The following is a 17,833-nucleotide window of genomic DNA, read 5'->3' as shown; positions in this document are numbered from 1 at the left end:
AGGATGAGCACCTTTTTAAAAGCCATCATTGCATAAAAGGCACCCAATCCCTAAGATAGATGATTTGGTGAATGAATTGCATGGGGCCAATAATTTAAATGGTGATGCCTCTTTAGCTTTCTCCTTTCCCTAGCACTTTCACTCAACAAATTGTGTACTTAAGGATTGCATCGCTAAAGTTTTAGTACTTCCCTAATTGTGGTTTCACATTTTTTTTGAAGGATCAATGGAATGGAACAGCTTAAAGATTTGAGGTCAAATCCTTCTCAAGAAGGAGGGTATGATGGAGGACCATCCTTGGTACTTCACTTCATGTGAGACCCATCACATGGTTCATGGCTATGGCCAATTTGATTAGTATAGGATTATTTTATTTTCCAATTTTACCCTTGTATTTTGGGGTATTTTAGTCATAGGATTTATTTTCTTTGTATTTCCCATTTTACCCTTGTATTATGGGGTGCTTTAGATGATTAGGGTTTTAATTTTGGGCTAGGGTGTTTTAGTGAGGAGGTGACGCATTTTTGGTGAGTCTTGGACATATTTTTGGTGTTAGAAAGGCTTAGGCCCAAGTGGAGGGCAAAGGTTGCATGGACTTATCATGCACCTAGTTGTAGCCAATCTAACCCCTTAGATTCCATCCTTGGCCACCAAGTAGCATCTAGGGTTCATTTGGCATTGCATTTGGAGTGCATTTGCCTTGTGAATTTCGGCCATGCATTGCTCCAAATGCAACCCTAGATGCCTCCCCTCCTATAAATACCCAACACCCCACCACTTGTAAATACTTTGGATTATATAGATTTTGAGTGAGCATTCTTATGCCTCAACGTCTCATCCTTAGTCCCTAGGGTAAGTTTCGGCTATCCCCCTCCTATTTCCACCCTTGGAGAGTAGGAAACCTAGAGTGGCCTCCACCTACCTTGGAGTGAGCCAACTTTGAGCACCCAAACACCACCACCCTAAGTGCTTCCACCCAAACACCATCATTTTCACGCCAACTTCCTTTTCTTCACCATACACCTTCCTTTTGTCTACCTTGTTGAACCTAGATCAAGGGCCAAGGCTTTCTCCCTTCAATCCCTACGTCATTCATGGAAGGAGGAATCCATCAGTCGTGCCTGACGGGCAGCCTTCTGAAAGCCCCTCTTATGCTCTGCCACGACGGAGCGCTCCATCTCGACGAGCCGTCCTTCCACGGCCGCTTTCCCCGCTGCCAGCTCCACGAGCTCTACTCTCAGCGCAACAATCTCATCCTCTCGACCACCCAGAATGGCCTCACTGCGGAGACGCTCCTCAACCGCCGCTGCCAACTGCCCCTTTAGAGAGGCCACAACATCCTCTAAGACCCGCACCTGGTCACGGGAGGACGTTACCTCGTCCTCCAAAGAACGGGCCCGCGCCCGAGAAAAAGAGGCGAGCCCCTGCAGCTCCCCCACTCGAGAAGCATAAGCCTCATTGGAACGCAATGCAATCTCAAGAGATTTCTGCACCCACGCAAGGTCGCTACGCGCGGTCCGGAGCTCAGCCTCCCGTCGCTTCGCCTCATCAAGAGCCGCGGTGAGAGCCTTGTTATCCTCCCTCAGGATCTTGTTCGCCTCCTTCCATGGCTGAAGCCGGCCCTTCACCTTAGCCAGCTCCTGCTCTTGCTTGGCCAGCTCCTGCTCCCGCTTAGCCAGCTCCTGCTGCTGCTTGGCCGAGTCTTCTCGCTGCTGGCCCCACTTGGGTTTCCAGTGACTCATTATGCCTATCACCCTCTGCAGCATGACCTGGGCAGCATCAAAACTGTCCTCGGGACCGATCCTGTCAATCAATCCCTGGTCCTCGGAGCTCAATGAACCCTGAGGAAAGAACCTCTCCGCGGTCACCCCCGCGCTCCATAATGAATCCATATCGGCGGACGCGCTCACATGATCCAGCCGCACCGTATCTATCCCCTTCCCAAAGCGATGGGACAAATATTGGGTCCGGGAAGGCCCCTGCGATGAGCCCGCCTGCAAACACCAGTCTCGCATCACAAATAGATAAGGAGACATGCGAGAAAGCCACAAAAACAAAACAAAAAACCAGACTCATCCCAGCAGCCTGGGCGGCCTGCCCGGAAGCCGGCACCTCAGGATCAGCGGCATTTCCCGCCTGCACCTCAGGCTCGGCGGCTTTTCCCGCCTGCACCTCAGGCTCAGCGGCTTTCCCCGCCTGTAGCTCAGGCCCAGAGGCATTTCCTGCCTACAAAAAATCACCCAGATCAAACAGCCAGGCAACATAGCAAAAAGCCAGAGTGAAAAGTCCGAGAAGACAATACTTACCACCTTGGCAACTCGGACGGTCTGCTCAGAAGCGCAGACCTCCACCTCAGCAACGCCAACCCCGCCCTGCAAAGGGATCCATAACGCCTCAAGAAACAAAGACGGGGAATTAACACGGAAAACGCGTGCATATGATAAGCTACTCACCTCGGCGTCCGGTGCAGTAAGCCCGACACCCTTTACCACCTCCGCCGTAGCCACTAGCGAGGCCTCCTTGGCCGGAGGGCTGTCGGTGAGATCCACAGCGTCCACAGCCCGGGAGGTCGCCTCCTCGACATCGTGAGAAGCGGAGGTCCCCCCGACCTCCTCCTTCCCCCTCTTCCTCTTCCGGTGGGTCTTTTGGGAGACAGCATCCTCCTCCGGAGGCTCGGGAACCTCGAGCTCGGAAACATTGTAGCGGTGTTTAAGCTGATGCCACAAGTTTCTGCCCATAATGCCTGCAGAAAAGAAACAGAAACACATCAATAACCGGCAACTACACAAGTCCTAAAAACCTACAAGAGCACATAATACTCACTCTCTAGGCCCCTCTCCCTGAAAGGCGAATTCGCAAGCGACAAGACGAGCTTGCAATCCAACGGACGAGGGAGCGCGGCAAGATTCTTGATGGCGGCCGTCTCCGCGGCCGTCACCTTCAGATCCCCCAAACCGTGAAACCGGGACGGCTTGGGACACCAATAGAATGGAAACCTCGGCAAACCGCCGAAGTAGAACACCTCGTCTTCCAAAGGGTCAACACCCACAAGGGCGACCCGGAAAAAATCCTGCTTGAAATTTTTGTACGATTGGGAGTAGGGAGTAAACAAGCCCCCATCCCTACTCCCGCTCAGGGGCAAAATGCCATAAGGCGGAACGCCCATCTTCAACTGATAAAAATGAAGAAAGACGCGAAGAGACACCCCTATACCTAGAACTGTACACAGGACCTGAAAAGCCCTCAAAAAACCCCAACTATTGGGATGCAACTGGCAAGGAGCCGCGTTGATGAAATTCAAAAAATCGCACTCAAACTGGGTAAAAGGAAGACAGACACCCAAATCCCTAAAAAAGCATTGATATACATAGAAATGAGGGGGATCAGTAGACCTCCCCATATACACGCCCTCATCAGCCTGACAGGGCTCAAGCCGAATCATGTGGGAAATGGAGGAATCGCAAACCCTATGCGCTCTCCGAAACGCATTCACTTCGAGGAAAGAGCGAAAAATGCTCTGAGCCTCGGCCACCTCGCGTTTGACCCAGTCGTAACCAGGAACGCCCGGCTCTAGGCCCCTAGGTGGCGGCGAATCTTTCTTCTCAACAGTGACCCTTCCGGCGGCCACCACCTTGCCACGCGCCTTGCCCCTGGCAGACGCAGAGGATCCGGCACCACTTCCACCGGCCATGAAAAAAGAGAAGAAGCAAATAAAAAGGAAGTACCTGGTACTCCTCCTCAGAAAACAACCCTACCAAAGAAGGGACTACCGGAAACGACGACGGCGACGGAAGCGCAAAAGAGAAAGGAGGTAAAGGGAACCAAGAAAAGCTCTCGTACTCGAGAAGTCAGAAGAAAGATAGGAAAGAGGCGCGAGAAGAGAGAAAGGCTAAAACTCTCCCCGAAATTCAAAACCGACGCGACACGTGTCAGTTGAAAGGCACACCCGACGACACACTTATTACCAAACCATCATTATAAAACCGTCACTGCCCCCAATACGTCAATCAAACGTCTCCAGAGCATGAACAGTCGCGACACGTGGCGAGCCTCCAGCTAGCGTACGCGCAAAGCCACCTCTCCTCTCACGAGCCCGACCTTAACTCCTCGGCCTACGGCCTTCGGAGCTCGGGGGACTAGTGTACTGACCGCATTTCGCACCCGGGCTCTCAGCCCGGGTTGACATTATAAGGGTCATCCCGGACACGCGTTGAACAACGTCAGCCCGGAATCTGGACAGATCACGCCCGAGCCCGGAGATCTCGTCCCAGGCCAAAACCGTTCTCCAATTATACCATATTATGTCACAACGTGATCATATCATATTATATGATATCGTATCATATCATATCTTATCTCAGGCCCAAGACAACCCTAACTCACACAAAGGTATGTGCATTACATATATACGAGACTCATACTCATACAAATCCTAACTTTAGCATCGGAGTCACTTTTGCAGGTACCTCCCCCATCTCGGAGCACCAATACACCCAGCGAAGGAGGCTCATCAATCTTACCCGGCGGATCAGCTCTACAGCAAATTTCCGGTAAGAACACATGGTATAAAAGCTGGTTGAATACTTTATATGATGGTTTAACTGTGGGGACCTAATTGTTGGTTGATTGTAGCCACAAGCGTAATGTTTTAGAGGTGAAGGTAGTTGAAGGCCATGGAACAATTATTGATGTATTGTGACCATAAATAATCATATGTGGAATACAGGTAGCAAACATCTTAAACCCTCAACACACAGATTATTTGTTTGTTTGTTTTGTTATGATATTTATCAGTAATTACATGATAGGAAAATTAGAACTTTTCCACATGACTTTTTACTATGTGTGAACAAGTGATTATTTGGTCAAAATTTATTGATTTCGTAAGCATGGTTTTGGAAGGAAAAAAGACATCAAATACTACTGCTTCTAACATATCTGATTGTTGTAATTTTTACGATACATCCCGTATTTAATGTGGAAGCATGCTAGTCGCGGTTATTGTTTTGTTTTTTTAATAATATTTAAAATTGTTAATTCAATGTATCTTTACGTACTTATATCATCTTTTATGTAAGTTTAGAAATACATGATCTTTATAAATAAAAAAACTATTGGTCGAATTTACTTAAATAATAACTGGTGATACATACAATTGTTACTTAATAAAATATATGATCACTATTAATTATAAATAATTAATAAAATAAGTGATAAATTAAAATAATAATGTGATAAAATATCTAAAATATGTAGATTGTTGTTTGAACAATTTATAATAAGAAAATTTTAAAAGTAGCTACTACAACTATGTTTAAAATAATAAAAATTAAATTTTTGATAATTTTAAATCACTAGTAAAGTTTAAAGTAAAAAGTCTGTTTTGTAGTGACAATAAAAGCAGGCAGATATAAAATTTTGACCGTTTCAAATAGTCAAAAATGTCATTTCAAAATAAAATATATTGCATTTTATGGCAGTTCTTAACCGCAAAAATGTTAAATTTAATCTTATTGAAATGCAAGAAACAGATTTTGGCACCCGTCAATCTGGGAGTTTTTTACAATGCTAGAAACACCATTTGTGACAACTTTTTAACTGAAAAATTTAATTGCCACAAATCATACTTTATATATATATATATATATATATATATATATATACATATTACTGTATCTATTATATTATATTTTCAAGTATTAATAAATAATATATATTTATATAACTTCTTTTTATAAGATCAATGAAAAGAGCTCGGAAGAGGTCATCGCATGGTGTGAAACGATTTTAGTTAGACCCAATATTCAAAGTAGATTTTGATTCGAACTCCATATTCGTGAACTTGAATTCAAAGTAGAACTTGCTAGCTAGTAGACCCCATATTCAAAGTAGAGTTGGTATAACCCCCATAATCAGAGAAAAATATTTCCTTCCTTGTCTTCTGTTTCCAACACAAACTTGAAGTTTGTGATCAACACGTTATCCGGTCTTCCATGCCATATTTTATTGATCATTTTTATTGCAATGTATACTATAATTTTTAAAATTAAATAAAAATTAACTATAAAATTACACATTTACTAATAATTGATATATTTAGATTTTAATGTATTTGTATTAGGATAAAAAAAATCTCATATAATTCAATACTTTTTTATTTTTCTTCTTCAAAAGTTAATAAAAAGAGTAAGTGTTCATTTAGAGTAGGTCGATAACTCGTAAAATGTTAACATCTTTAATAACTTTCCAACAAATGTTAATTTTACATTACCAATTTACCTATTAAATTTTAAATTCCGGTAAAATAGATCATTTTTACAAAAATTTATACGAGATGTTACCACTTCTCTTTATTTTATTAGATAGTGTGTCACCTAAAATATATGATAATTTTATAATGTAAGTTGACTCAACAGTTTACTTAAGAAAGTAATATTATATAAGGAGATTATTCATGATGTCATTCTATATAAGTTACATGGCTGATGTCATATGACAAAATATACATGAATCCGCGTGGGGTAACCTCTTGAATAAAGATTATATACATCAACCAAAAGAAGTTTGTCTCTTAATTGAAAAGGCCAAACATGCATGGAACTCTTCATTATTCCCTTCTATGTCTGTCTTTTCTCCTTCTATGCCTATGGGGAAGACCCTTCCTTGATGCAAAAGAAGCTATACCAATACCAATAGGGGTATTTCTTGATTTGAACTCCTCGATTGGAAGTGTTTCTAATAGCTGCATATGGATGGCATACCAAGATTTCTATCAGCGCCACCCTCATTACAAAACTAGACTTACTCTTCAGACCCGAGATTCTGAGCAAAATGTGGTCACAGCAGCATCTGTAGGTTGTTTTCCCCATCTTTAATTTGAGAAATTCTATGTTACCCAGATAAGTTTGAGTGTTGGGATATTGCTTTTTTTTTTTTTTTTTTTTTACCAATAGTTTAATTGTTAATCTTTTGTTCATATCCAACTCATTTAGTTATTGATCCAATTAGTTGAGCTGGTTAAACAGTTTTTTTAATATTTAGTACTGAGTTTCATTCTTAAGGATAAATAAAGAAAAAACTTATTGGTCAATGTATCATACCAGCTCTATTTAATTTAGCTCTCAAAATTTAGCATTTACATTCTGGTTACTGTTACTTTATAAGTGATCTTTAATTAGTTTAAAGAATATTTTACATAGTAAACCATGACACTCTGCAGCTCAAGAATTGTTAAATGAGAAGGTGCATGCAATCATTGGACCACAAACATCAGAACAAGCTTGGTTTGTTATAGAACTTGGAAGCAAAGCTCAAGTGCCCGTAATCTCATTTTCTGCCACAAGTCCATCACTTTCCTCGACTCAAAAACCTTATTTCATTCGCACAGCACGGGATGATTCCTCTCAGGTGGAAGCTATAGCTGCCATTGTCGAAGTTTATGGTTGGCGTGAAATCGTCCCCATATATGAAGACACTGAATATGGCAATGGTCTTAACTTGTATCTACACGATGCCTTTGTAAATATTGGCACGCGAGTGCCTTATAGATGTGTCATTGGTCCACGCTTTGGGGTTGAAGAAATATCGAAAGAGCTCGAGAAGGTGAAGTGCATGGCAACAAAAGTGTTCCTTGTTCACATGAGCAGTGAAGTTGGGTGTAAGTTGTTTCTGGCTGCAAAGAAATCAGGGATGATGACAAAGGGGTATGCATGGCTAGTTACTCAAGGCCTATCTGCAGAGGTAGTGATGGGTTGTTTTGTGTTTATTGGATTGTTATGTATTTGTTTTGTAGAGATATTTTTCAACAAGAGCATTTATGTCTTGTTGTTTACCAAGTATTCACAGACATTTTTACATTGATATGATATTGTGCACTTTCAAACTTAAATACTCATGAATTTGTTTTTAGTCATCACCTAAATGATCTCGTGCTAATTGAGACTTTTATGTGTGGTTATAAACTTGTGATCTTTCTTTTATTCTAATAATGTAAGACTTTGTTTGTATTTTAACAGGTAGACCCTATGATCTTAAAATGCATGGATTCCATGCAAGGTGTGTTGGGAGTTAGGCCAAGGCCAAACCACTCCAAAAGGCTTGAAAACTTCAAAGAAAGATGGAAGGTGTTATTATCAGGTAAAGGAAACAATGAGTCCAATGGGACAAATGTGACCATCTTTGGATTGTGGGCTTATGACACTGTTTGGGCATTAGCCAAGGCAGTGGAGAATGTTTGGAAGCAAAACGCTCTCTCCCAAAACCATAATGCTACAAATACTACCCTTCTTAACACAATCCTGGCTACCAAGTTCCATGGCCTCTCTGGGAGTTTCCATTTGGTTAAAGGACAACTAGAGCCATCAACTCTTGAAGTGTTCAATGTTGTGGAACAAAGTGAGAGGAGTATTGCAAATTGGATGCCAGAGAGAGGGCTTTCTAAATTAAAGCAACCAAAATGGCCAGGTAACACAACAGAGCCCCCAGCAAAGTTGAGGATTGGAATCCCTCCTACAAACAGTGTCAATGAATTCAAGAAAGTTCTGAACTTCTCTTTTGATGTGTTTTTCGAAGCCTTGAAGATTTTACCCTTTCCCCTGCATTATGAATTCACCCCTTACAAGATACATGGTTCCTATGATGAACTTCTTATGCAAATTAAGGAAAAGGCAAGTTTTTTCTTTCTTGCTTTAATTTTTTCTTTTTCACATCCACATTTTTAAGTTGCTTTCTTCTAAAAGATGAGGAAAGTTTTAGTTGAGTGATGATATTTGGACACCCACAATTTACAAACACCTATGACACTTATTTTTCTCTATCTTTCTCTTTTTGTTATTTCATCAATCACATCGATCACTTATCTCTCTCAAGTAATCTAGACCTCAAGAATGTCCAACAATATTTTTCCTTTTTTCTTTATTTTATTCCTTAGCACTTCATCCTTATGTATGCAGAGGTATGATGCTGTGGTGGGGGACGTGACAATTGTGGCTAACCGCTCAAATTATGTTGATTTTACCATGCCATTTTCGGAATCAGGCGTGGCCATGTTGGTTTTGGCGAAGCATGACGAGAGGCAAAACATTTGGATTTTCCTGAAGCCATTTAGTTGGGACCTTTGGTTGACGACTGGTGCAGCTTTCATCTTCATAGGTTTCATCGTTTGGTTCATTGAACACCGCTCTAACTCAGAGTTCAGAGGCACTCCAAAGAACCAACTCGGCATGGCTCTTTGGTTTTCTTTCTCAACACTCGTCTTTGCTCACAGTACATTCCCTAACACTAAATCCATGCACTACCTTGAGATTATTTACATGTCATATCACAATTTCATAGAAGCGCATATAATTAAATATGATTTATCATATCAGACATTTTTTTTTATATCTTAATTGCTTCTATCACACTTGACATTTATAATATATTTACATTTTCTCTAAAATGAAGGGAATGAAAACAATAATGATATGTCTTAAGATGAGTGAACTATGTTGAACATCAACGTTTACGTTTGACCATAATCATGATCTAATCTATAATCAGATCACTTTATCATCAATTTGTCTGTATAAACATCACAACTCATATATAGATAGAATCGGCTCTTAGAGAATTTAGGAGTCAAGAGTTAAAGAAGTGTGGATAGAAGTAGTGATTCTATATTATTTAACATAAATTTTCTTTAAATTATATACCTATATAAGCTTATCTATCAATATAATTAATAGGCCCTTTTCTAGAGTTTGATTACTTCATACTTGTCTCCAAATTGAAATATTGTACAAAAGATCACTCTTCTGATTCCTTCACGACTTAATTTTGATATTTTTGAACTTAAAACCTTTGTTGGCAGGGGAGAGGGTAGTAAACAATTGGTCTCGATTTGTGCTGATTATATGGTTCTTTGTTGTACTCATAATCACGCAAAGTTATACTGCAAGTTTAGCTTCAATTCTGACTGTACAGAAACTTCAGCCTGCGTTTATGGACGCAGAAGAGATCAAAAGAAACAATTACTTAGTGGGATATCATCAGGATTCCTTTGTGAGAGGGCTACTAATTGAAAAGTTAGGATTCAAAGAATCTAAGTTAAAGGGCTACGATGGGCCTGAGGCCTATCAACATGCTCTGTCCCTGGGAAGCAACAATGGAGGAGTTGCTGCTATTTTTGACGAAATTGTCTTTATTAACCTCTTCCTCATGAAATATGGCTCCAAAAAGTATCAGATGGTTGGGCCAACATACAAAACCGATGGATTTGCCTTCGTAAGTCCCTGCATCTGTTTTAATCTGTGGCATTTATGAATTGTGATTATAAAGTTTAAATTGACAAGGCCAAATGATGGTAAGAAAGGAGGAGAATTGTTGGAAGTGCAGATTTTTCCAAATATCAAAAGAAATTATTTTAAATTGTGTGTAATTTCTTATTTTGCTTGTAAGTTTGGTTATAGGTTGGGTAAAAAAAGACAAATTGTGCAAACAAATGATACTTGTTAGATTATTCATAATTTGCTTATGTTTTGCTCAATTAAAGATTAGTTAGTTTTAATATTTAAGCACCTATTATAATATATTTAATGTAGGTATAGAAAAAACAGTTTTGATGTTCGTAAAACTGAGTTCATGACTAATATATCTGACCAGTTTTTACTCTCTTTTGTGTGAGGTTACTAGTTGATAATTTAAAGCCTTTATTTTCGCATTGTCTATTCAATATGTTCGGTCTTATACTATTTGTTTATGATCTTCTAACAAGAATGGTCCCGACCAAACTTACTTTAAACTGCAACAATCAGTTACATGTTATATGCATATCGATCCGGACTAAAATCACATTTTTATACCTTTTTCTTAATACAATATCACTAATTGGAAACTCACAAAACGTGAGATAGAGGCAACATAAAATAAAATAATTAAGGAATTGCTAACAGCTTTCTCTCTCTGTCTTTTTCCACAGGCATTCCCACGAAACTCTCCATTGGTCCCTTACTTATCGAGGGCAATCACAAATGTGACCGAAAATAGAACTACATTTGATGGGATTAAGAAGAAGTACTTCTCAAGCGACGTGATGAGTGAAGATGCAAGTACCTCAATGGCATTAGAAAGCCCAAACTTAACTTTAAAGAGCTTTGGGGGGCTTTACATCATCACATTGCTCACTTCATTGCTAGCACTCACGGTCCGTTTGTTTAAGATGATACATTCCAAATTCATTGCTCGAGACTTTCAAAGATCCCTTTCCGAGATGATGATTGAATTGGAAAAGCATTTCAACAAAGAAGAGAGCTCTTTACATTCTCCTCAAAATAGTACTCCAGGAATGGAGGAAGGTTCACTTGACCTTGATGCCACCCATGATCAATCATTGATTCACAATGAGGAAGATCTAAGACACAGTTAATTATGCCATTTGGTGACAAAGATAATATAATACTGAAATTTGGAGCAGTGTATATACAGTGATGAACTCCATGAATTACTCATACTTGAACTCCATAATATGGATGCATATATATAGAGTAACTCCTCTAGCTTAGTGAGCTGTTGATATCATTTTTCGGATTGTAGAGTTTACTTCCTTTTGGATTTACCTAGTTTAGTAACCCGAAAATTTATTTTGGACACCCAGAAAAGATAAAACCACATGCTAGCCACACTTTTAAAATTAATTTCTAGTGTTGACTCACTAAGTGACTTTATTATAATATTAAAAATAAAAGATTAAAAATTGATATTTTAAATAAAAAGGGTGTGTAAAATGGGTAGTGAGACACTAAAGAAAGAAACAAACAAGAAAGAAGAGAGAAACAGTAAAAAAAGAGAAAAAATGAGAATCAGGAGAAAGAAGGAAAATAAGACATGAGAGAGGTTGGCGACTCCTTGGTGAAGGCCCAAATTTGAAGAGTGACAACGGCAACGAGAGCATGAATTGGAAGATTGGGTTGGGGAAGGTGAGGGGTGGTGTTATTGATCCTAGTGCTCGATAGCTATTGATCCTAATGCTAGCCATGTTGTTCATCCTAGTGCTTGATTTGGTTTTGTTTACTGTTTCATTGCAATTTCTATTGTTGCATTTGAATTCGTTAAAAGAATCCTTTCCCTAAGATTACGTGATAGGTTCAAGTTTAACTGATTTGTCTCCATGAAAAATAACATAGGCTCATTCCTATACTGCAAATCTAAGAGGAATCTTGGTGTTGTCCAAGTGTTGCTCGTGGTATTGATTCTAATTCTAGTGCGGTTGTTGGTCCTAGTGTTGATCCTAGAGCTACTTGTGGTGTTGATGATTACCGATGTTCAAATTCAAGTTTTGGTCGTGGTGCTTACAAGGGTCGATATTGGTATGCTTCTAGTCTTACTTTTGGATATGGAATTGATAGTAAAATTAGTTGTGGTATTGATCAAGGTATTGATCTTAGTCGTGGTACTAGTGTCGATCATGGTTGTTTATTGAATTCATCATTGTCATGGTGATCATTCTTGTTGGTCATGGTGTTGATCCAAGTGAAGGTCTTATTATTGATCTTAGGGTTGATTATGTTGTTGATCTTGGTGCTAATCTTGGTCAGTCGTGGTGTTAATCCATGTCAAGGCTCTTATTTAAGTGTGGGTCATGGTGCTGATCTACCTTGGTCGTGATATGAATAATAATATACCGAAAAGACTAGCCTTAAAAAATCCTAATTTCTCTAGTGATGAGTTGGGTTCATGGAGACCCAAGGCCCAACACTTGTTTTAAAGAAACTTGACAACTCATAAAACTATTTTTTAAAAACCCATTTTAAGTCCAGAAGCACTTTCCCAGATTATTTATTTAATTAGAACTAACAAGAATAATATATTTAATACTTACCAATATATATAATTTAGAAAATAAAAAACTGTTTAACATATGAATTTTTATGAGTCAGTTGTAGAGTAATGCATGAAATATACCTCTAAAGAAGAGAAGAAACAAATATTAAAAATATAATGAGAATATCTAAAGAAGTCACCGCCGGAAACATTATTCACCAAACCGTATGAATTATGAAAGTTACCTCTTAATAATTATAATTGGTAAAGTCAACAATTGTCTTGGCTGACTTACTCTTTTAATTTAAAATAAATGTGATAAAAAAAAATTTAAGGAAAAATGGTCTGGAAAACCATCTAAACTAAAATGACTCGTCCTATTAGTTAAGACAAGTCCCCTAAGTTTGCCATGAAGAAACAACACAACATTTAAGGAGTATTTTTTTGTCCTGCAATGTATTCTTCCACCTATTTGGTTGGAGACTAATTTCACTTACCATATTATAATTTTCATTGACTAAAAGCGTTTTCATATATAATAGACGTCAAACACGAAACTTCATTCTAAATAAATCATTCGCACGTGTTGTTCAAGAAAAAAAAAATGGTATTTCGTGCAGGGGTAGAAGGAAGGGGTGACTTGGAGATGCCACGATCCTCCCTATTTTTATCAAATATATTTAAATCACTATAAAATAAAATAAAATTTAAAGCCCCCTTAAATCTATAAAAACTATTAAAATTTATAGATGAAAATTATCATTTATTAGTCACTTAAGGAAAGAAAGTTATATATATATATGAGAGCATATCAAGTGAGAGGAAATTTATTATGAGAGATGAGAGGGTTAAAATATAACTTTTAGATTAATTTTCTCTCACTTGATTAAACCTCAAATTTTCTCTCACTTGATTAATCTAAGGATTATATTTTAACTCTCTCATCTCTTATAATAAATTTCCTCTCACTTGATATGCTCAATATATATATATATATATATATATATATATATATATATATATATAATGTCATAGTAAGAGAGAAAATTTATAGGTGTTAATTAAATGTGTACAATGTTAAGGTGCTTACATATAAGCATTAATTCTTTATTATTATTATTACTATTATTATTTTTTGTTCTTGGCCCGCTTGAGCCAAAATTCGCCCCAGATTATGCGTATTCACATGATCAACTCATTTGAAAAACTAAAGTGTTGTAATAAATTCTTCAATGACGATGAGACTAATGAACAATAAAAAGTCAAGGAAGTGGGAGAAAAAGTTGATTAAAAAAGTGGTTTTACTTGCTTTTGTAAGTGCATAGAAAGCTTTTTATCCATTAAAATAAAGGTCTAATAATCATGTACCGTCAATGATTGTTATGATTTTTAAGATAATTATTTTAAAAATCAACAAGTTTATTATAATGATAGTTTGAAATTAGATAATTGCATAACACTGTTTCTCACTAACGGTGTTAAAATAAATTGCGATTTTCACCCTAAAAGAAAAGGAATTTGAGCCAACCACTTAAAAATGTCGCCTAATATTTTATTTTTTTCATCAATTCACAGCATAATTAAATCTCTTGTTGGTAATTATAAGAAGGGTGAAACTGAAGTGAGAAATACTATAAACATTCTTCGTTAGTAAAAATAAACAAGACTAATTCATACCAAACAAACCGAGAGGAATTGAAACAGTATCAATTTTGCACGATAGAAAGCTTCCCAATCTAATAGCTATGACTACCACAACTTCAATCTCAAAAAGAAAAAAGAAAGGGAAACTATATTCAAGCCTACAAAAATTTCAAATGGTCGTCATAGTAGTGACTAGTATACCACATGTTATTGAAGTGTACACATTTGTTGGTAACAAAATTCGAATTAGAAATTCTACCTTCCTGTACCACAAACAATCCTGTGTGTGTAAGAACCTTATGTACATCATGCAAAACAGTGGGTTGATTGGTCGTCTAAGATGGTCATTCTGCAGGTACTTCATCAAAGCCAAAAGTGCAACATTGCCTGTTCATAGAAATTTGCATCATTAATTCTTATTTCAAATGTCAAATGTAAAGAGCACAAATAATTCAAGACTTCATCAAAAGCCTGTCCCAACCTATCATATCCCATGATCATCACAAGTATTGTAAACTAATACCAAATGTAAAGTATATTCAAATAATATAACACATAATTTTTTTTCTCTCAGAAGTGAAGGATAAGAAAACCACCAGATTATATTTTAGTGTTTTACCTCTTGGAGAGAAGCCAAAGACATATCAATGACATCATCCTTAGGAGTGGGTTTTCTGGTTTTCAAGCCTTTCACCTCTGATTGTATTAATTGGAGTTGACTTTGTATGTCCTTTAACAGCCTCAACTGCTCTTCATCATTCCCTTCTTCGGTAATCTCTTGTCTTGCACTAACTCTCTCCCTCTCAAGCCTCTCAATTCTCTGTTTCAGCCTTTGAAACTCACCTAGAGAATTGCGATCCACAGCCGTTCCCTCTTTTTTCTGACCAATGACACTCGTCATATCCTTAGCACAAGGAGTTTTTATTTCACGATGTAATTTGTGCACACCCTTCTTCTTTTCTGCACCATGTTTCACATGTGGTTCTACCACTTCCTCAGACAGCGAATCAGGTTTTGTTAATCTGTTATCTGCATCATGATTCCATTTCTCAACCACCTTTTCCCCCACTTCATGCTTTTCACTAGCTTCTGGGACTTCATACACATCATGGACATTAAGCAAGCTAAGAGAATCATTAGCAACTCCTCTATTGTGTGTACTTTCACCTTGCCTCAGTTCATCTAAATCAGTGGTAGCCTGAGATAAAATTGAACAAGACCTCCCTCTTCTACTACTCAAATTCACATTCTTATTATTATCTCCTTCAGCACAATCTGAAATCATCCTCACTTGTTCATTCAACTCCTTTATCTGGTTGAAATATGAATCAAGGTTTCCACTACCACAAGCAAAGTCAACAGACTTCTTACCCGAGCTAGGTTGAGCAACTTCCATGTCAGTGCCCTCCTCCAAAATCTTGGGAATCACATCAAGAACAGGACTAGGTGATCTGTCCCTCTTTCCAGCAGCTCTCAGGGAACTCATAATCTGCATTGTAGGCATTGATTGAAGCCTCCTAACACTGCTACTTTGACCCCCATTTTCTCCATTTCTCTTATCACTTCTATTCAACAGAAGATCATCTTGCCAATCATACTCATAGCCCAAGCTCATGAGTTTGTGTCTATAAGCCTGGACTTGAAACTCCAGACATGCAATCTGCATTTCCTTCTGATACATAAGATCCTCAAAGGCCTCAAGAGAGGCCTCAGCATGCCCTATCTTCTCCTCTGTCATTCTCTTGTAGTGACTAGCCTCCATCTTCACCACAGCCTTCTCTCCCTGCAAACGCAGTATCATGTCCAACGCTTCACTCGCTGCGGTTGCCGAAGCTTCTCTTTCTTCATCCAACTCAGCATACAGCTTCTCCAGAAGCTGCTGCTGCGCACGGAGCGTTTCCCTCATTACTGCTACATCACTTTTGCTTCGAGATATCACAGAACCCTTCATATTCTCTGCCATTCTAAACCTTGATTCTTAAACCTATCACCAATCCCTGAACACACAACATAAAAATTCAATATTTCAATCATCCTTCACCTACCCTTCAACTTGAAATTGCAATCATTAAAGAATCATACGGGGTGAAATAGTCGTTATTTTTTGTTTAAGACTTGAGAGATCAATTTCAATATTTTCTGATAAAATATTAGCAGAAAGTGAAATGTTGTCACTGAACCATGTGATGTGAACATAGTGAATAACTAAAAAAATGCACAAAACCCACGAAAATAAAGAAAGCTTGTTTAGAAAGTCTACTGCTACTACTCCATGTGCCGTGTCTCAATTCTCAAACACATCAACGAAACAAGTAACCTTCGACCATCAAATAAAAAACCCAATTGCCAAATTCCAACGAAGAAAGTGACCCAATCCATTAACACATATACAATCCTTAACGAAGAATAAATCGAATAGAGAAAGCAACCAACAACTTACCAGTCACCACCGCAGAATCTCAACACAAAGATTAAGCACTTTGAAGTAACGCAAATGGGATCGCCGCAAGCAAAAGGGTGTTTTGGCCTGAACGAAAAAACAAGCAAAAAAAAAAATACAATAAAGAAAAATAAAAAAGATTGGTTTGCTTATATATATGGAAATGAAGTAGAGGGTACAGAACTAACTGTACACGTTTTCTTTCCTTTTTTTTTTTATGAGTTGTGCACACGGTTTTCTAACAAGGAAAAAGACCTGCGACCAAATCGAGAATATATGTATACCTCCCTGAAATGGATAGAAAAGAAATGGGACAACGATGGAAATCTCGCAGTGGAGCAGAAAGAAGCAATTTGCTGCGAAATTGGGTGAAAAGTAGTGAAGGGCCACTATATAGTTAGCGTGTGTCAGAATCTTGAGAACTAAGAAGAACTAAAAAGCGTGGTTTTATTGGTGTTGGCTTTTGATATTTGTGCGCGAACTGAGTGCACCAAGTTAAGCGCACAGGAGACACCGGGAAAACAACAGAGAGTGGCTTTCGGTTTCCAGTTACGGACAAAATCATGGTTCGTTAACGTCTTGCGTTCGTTCTAATGCTCTCCTTCATTTTTTGTTTTTATTTTATTTCCGTTTTTTAAAGTCTTGGTATTTTTCGTTTCCTTGTATCGTAAATTCGTAATTAATGGATTCTGATTCAATATGTGTTGGCTTGTATTAGACTATTAGATTGGTCTGAGTTTGAATGGAAATTTAATTTTAATTAATTTGTAATTGACTTAGATTTTATAAATTCTTTTGTTTAATTCTAATTGAATAAGTTATATGTTAATTGAGTTGTTTTGGTTTGAGTAGTTGAAAATTCAATTAATTTTTTTAAAAAATTAAATTAATTTCTTAAAAAGTAAATAAATTTTTTAATATTAAATAAATTGATGTATTATTAAAAATTAA

General features: G+C 38.0%; 2 protein-coding genes across 3 annotated transcripts; one reads left to right on the top strand and one right to left on the bottom strand.

Moving 5' to 3' along the window:
• The first annotated feature begins 6,327 nt into the window (after nt 1-6,327).
• Nucleotides 6,328-11,556, top strand: LOC109806566 (glutamate receptor 2.9). Its single transcript, XM_020369012.3, has 6 exons — nt 6,328-6,855; nt 7,220-7,740; nt 8,016-8,666; nt 8,952-9,264; nt 9,851-10,263; nt 10,958-11,556. The coding sequence occupies exons 1-6, from the start codon at nt 6,591-6,593 to the stop codon at nt 11,402-11,404; spliced, it is 2,610 nt and encodes an 869-aa protein (XP_020224601.2). The 5' UTR covers nt 6,328-6,590; the 3' UTR covers nt 11,405-11,556.
• A 2,916-nt stretch (nt 11,557-14,472) lies between these two features.
• Nucleotides 14,473-17,505, bottom strand: LOC109806108 (uncharacterized). Of its 2 annotated transcripts, none has more exons than XM_083068023.1 (4): nt 17,071-17,505; nt 16,883-16,969; nt 15,062-16,439; nt 14,473-14,829 (listed from the first exon to the last, which is right to left on the bottom strand). In XM_083068023.1, the coding sequence occupies exons 3-4, from the start codon at nt 16,403-16,405 to the stop codon at nt 14,806-14,808; spliced, it is 1,368 nt and encodes a 455-aa protein (XP_082924149.1). In that variant the 5' UTR covers nt 16,406-16,439; nt 16,883-16,969; nt 17,071-17,505; the 3' UTR covers nt 14,473-14,805. The 2 variants fall into 2 exon arrangements, with proteins under 2 accessions (XP_082924149.1, XP_020224062.2); XM_020368473.3 differs by having other exon boundaries at nt 17,167-17,505.
• Between the last annotated feature and the right edge of the window lie 328 nt (nt 17,506-17,833).

The sequence above is a fragment of the Cajanus cajan genome, chromosome 2 (genome assembly GCF_000230855.2).
Source record: "Cajanus cajan strain Asha chromosome 2, NIPB_CcT2T_4, whole genome shotgun sequence".
Classification (NCBI taxonomy): Eukaryota; Viridiplantae; Streptophyta; class Magnoliopsida; order Fabales; family Fabaceae; genus Cajanus; species Cajanus cajan.
The sequence above is the reverse complement of the archived record's forward strand: the minus strand, read 5'-3'. Positions and strand labels throughout refer to the sequence as shown.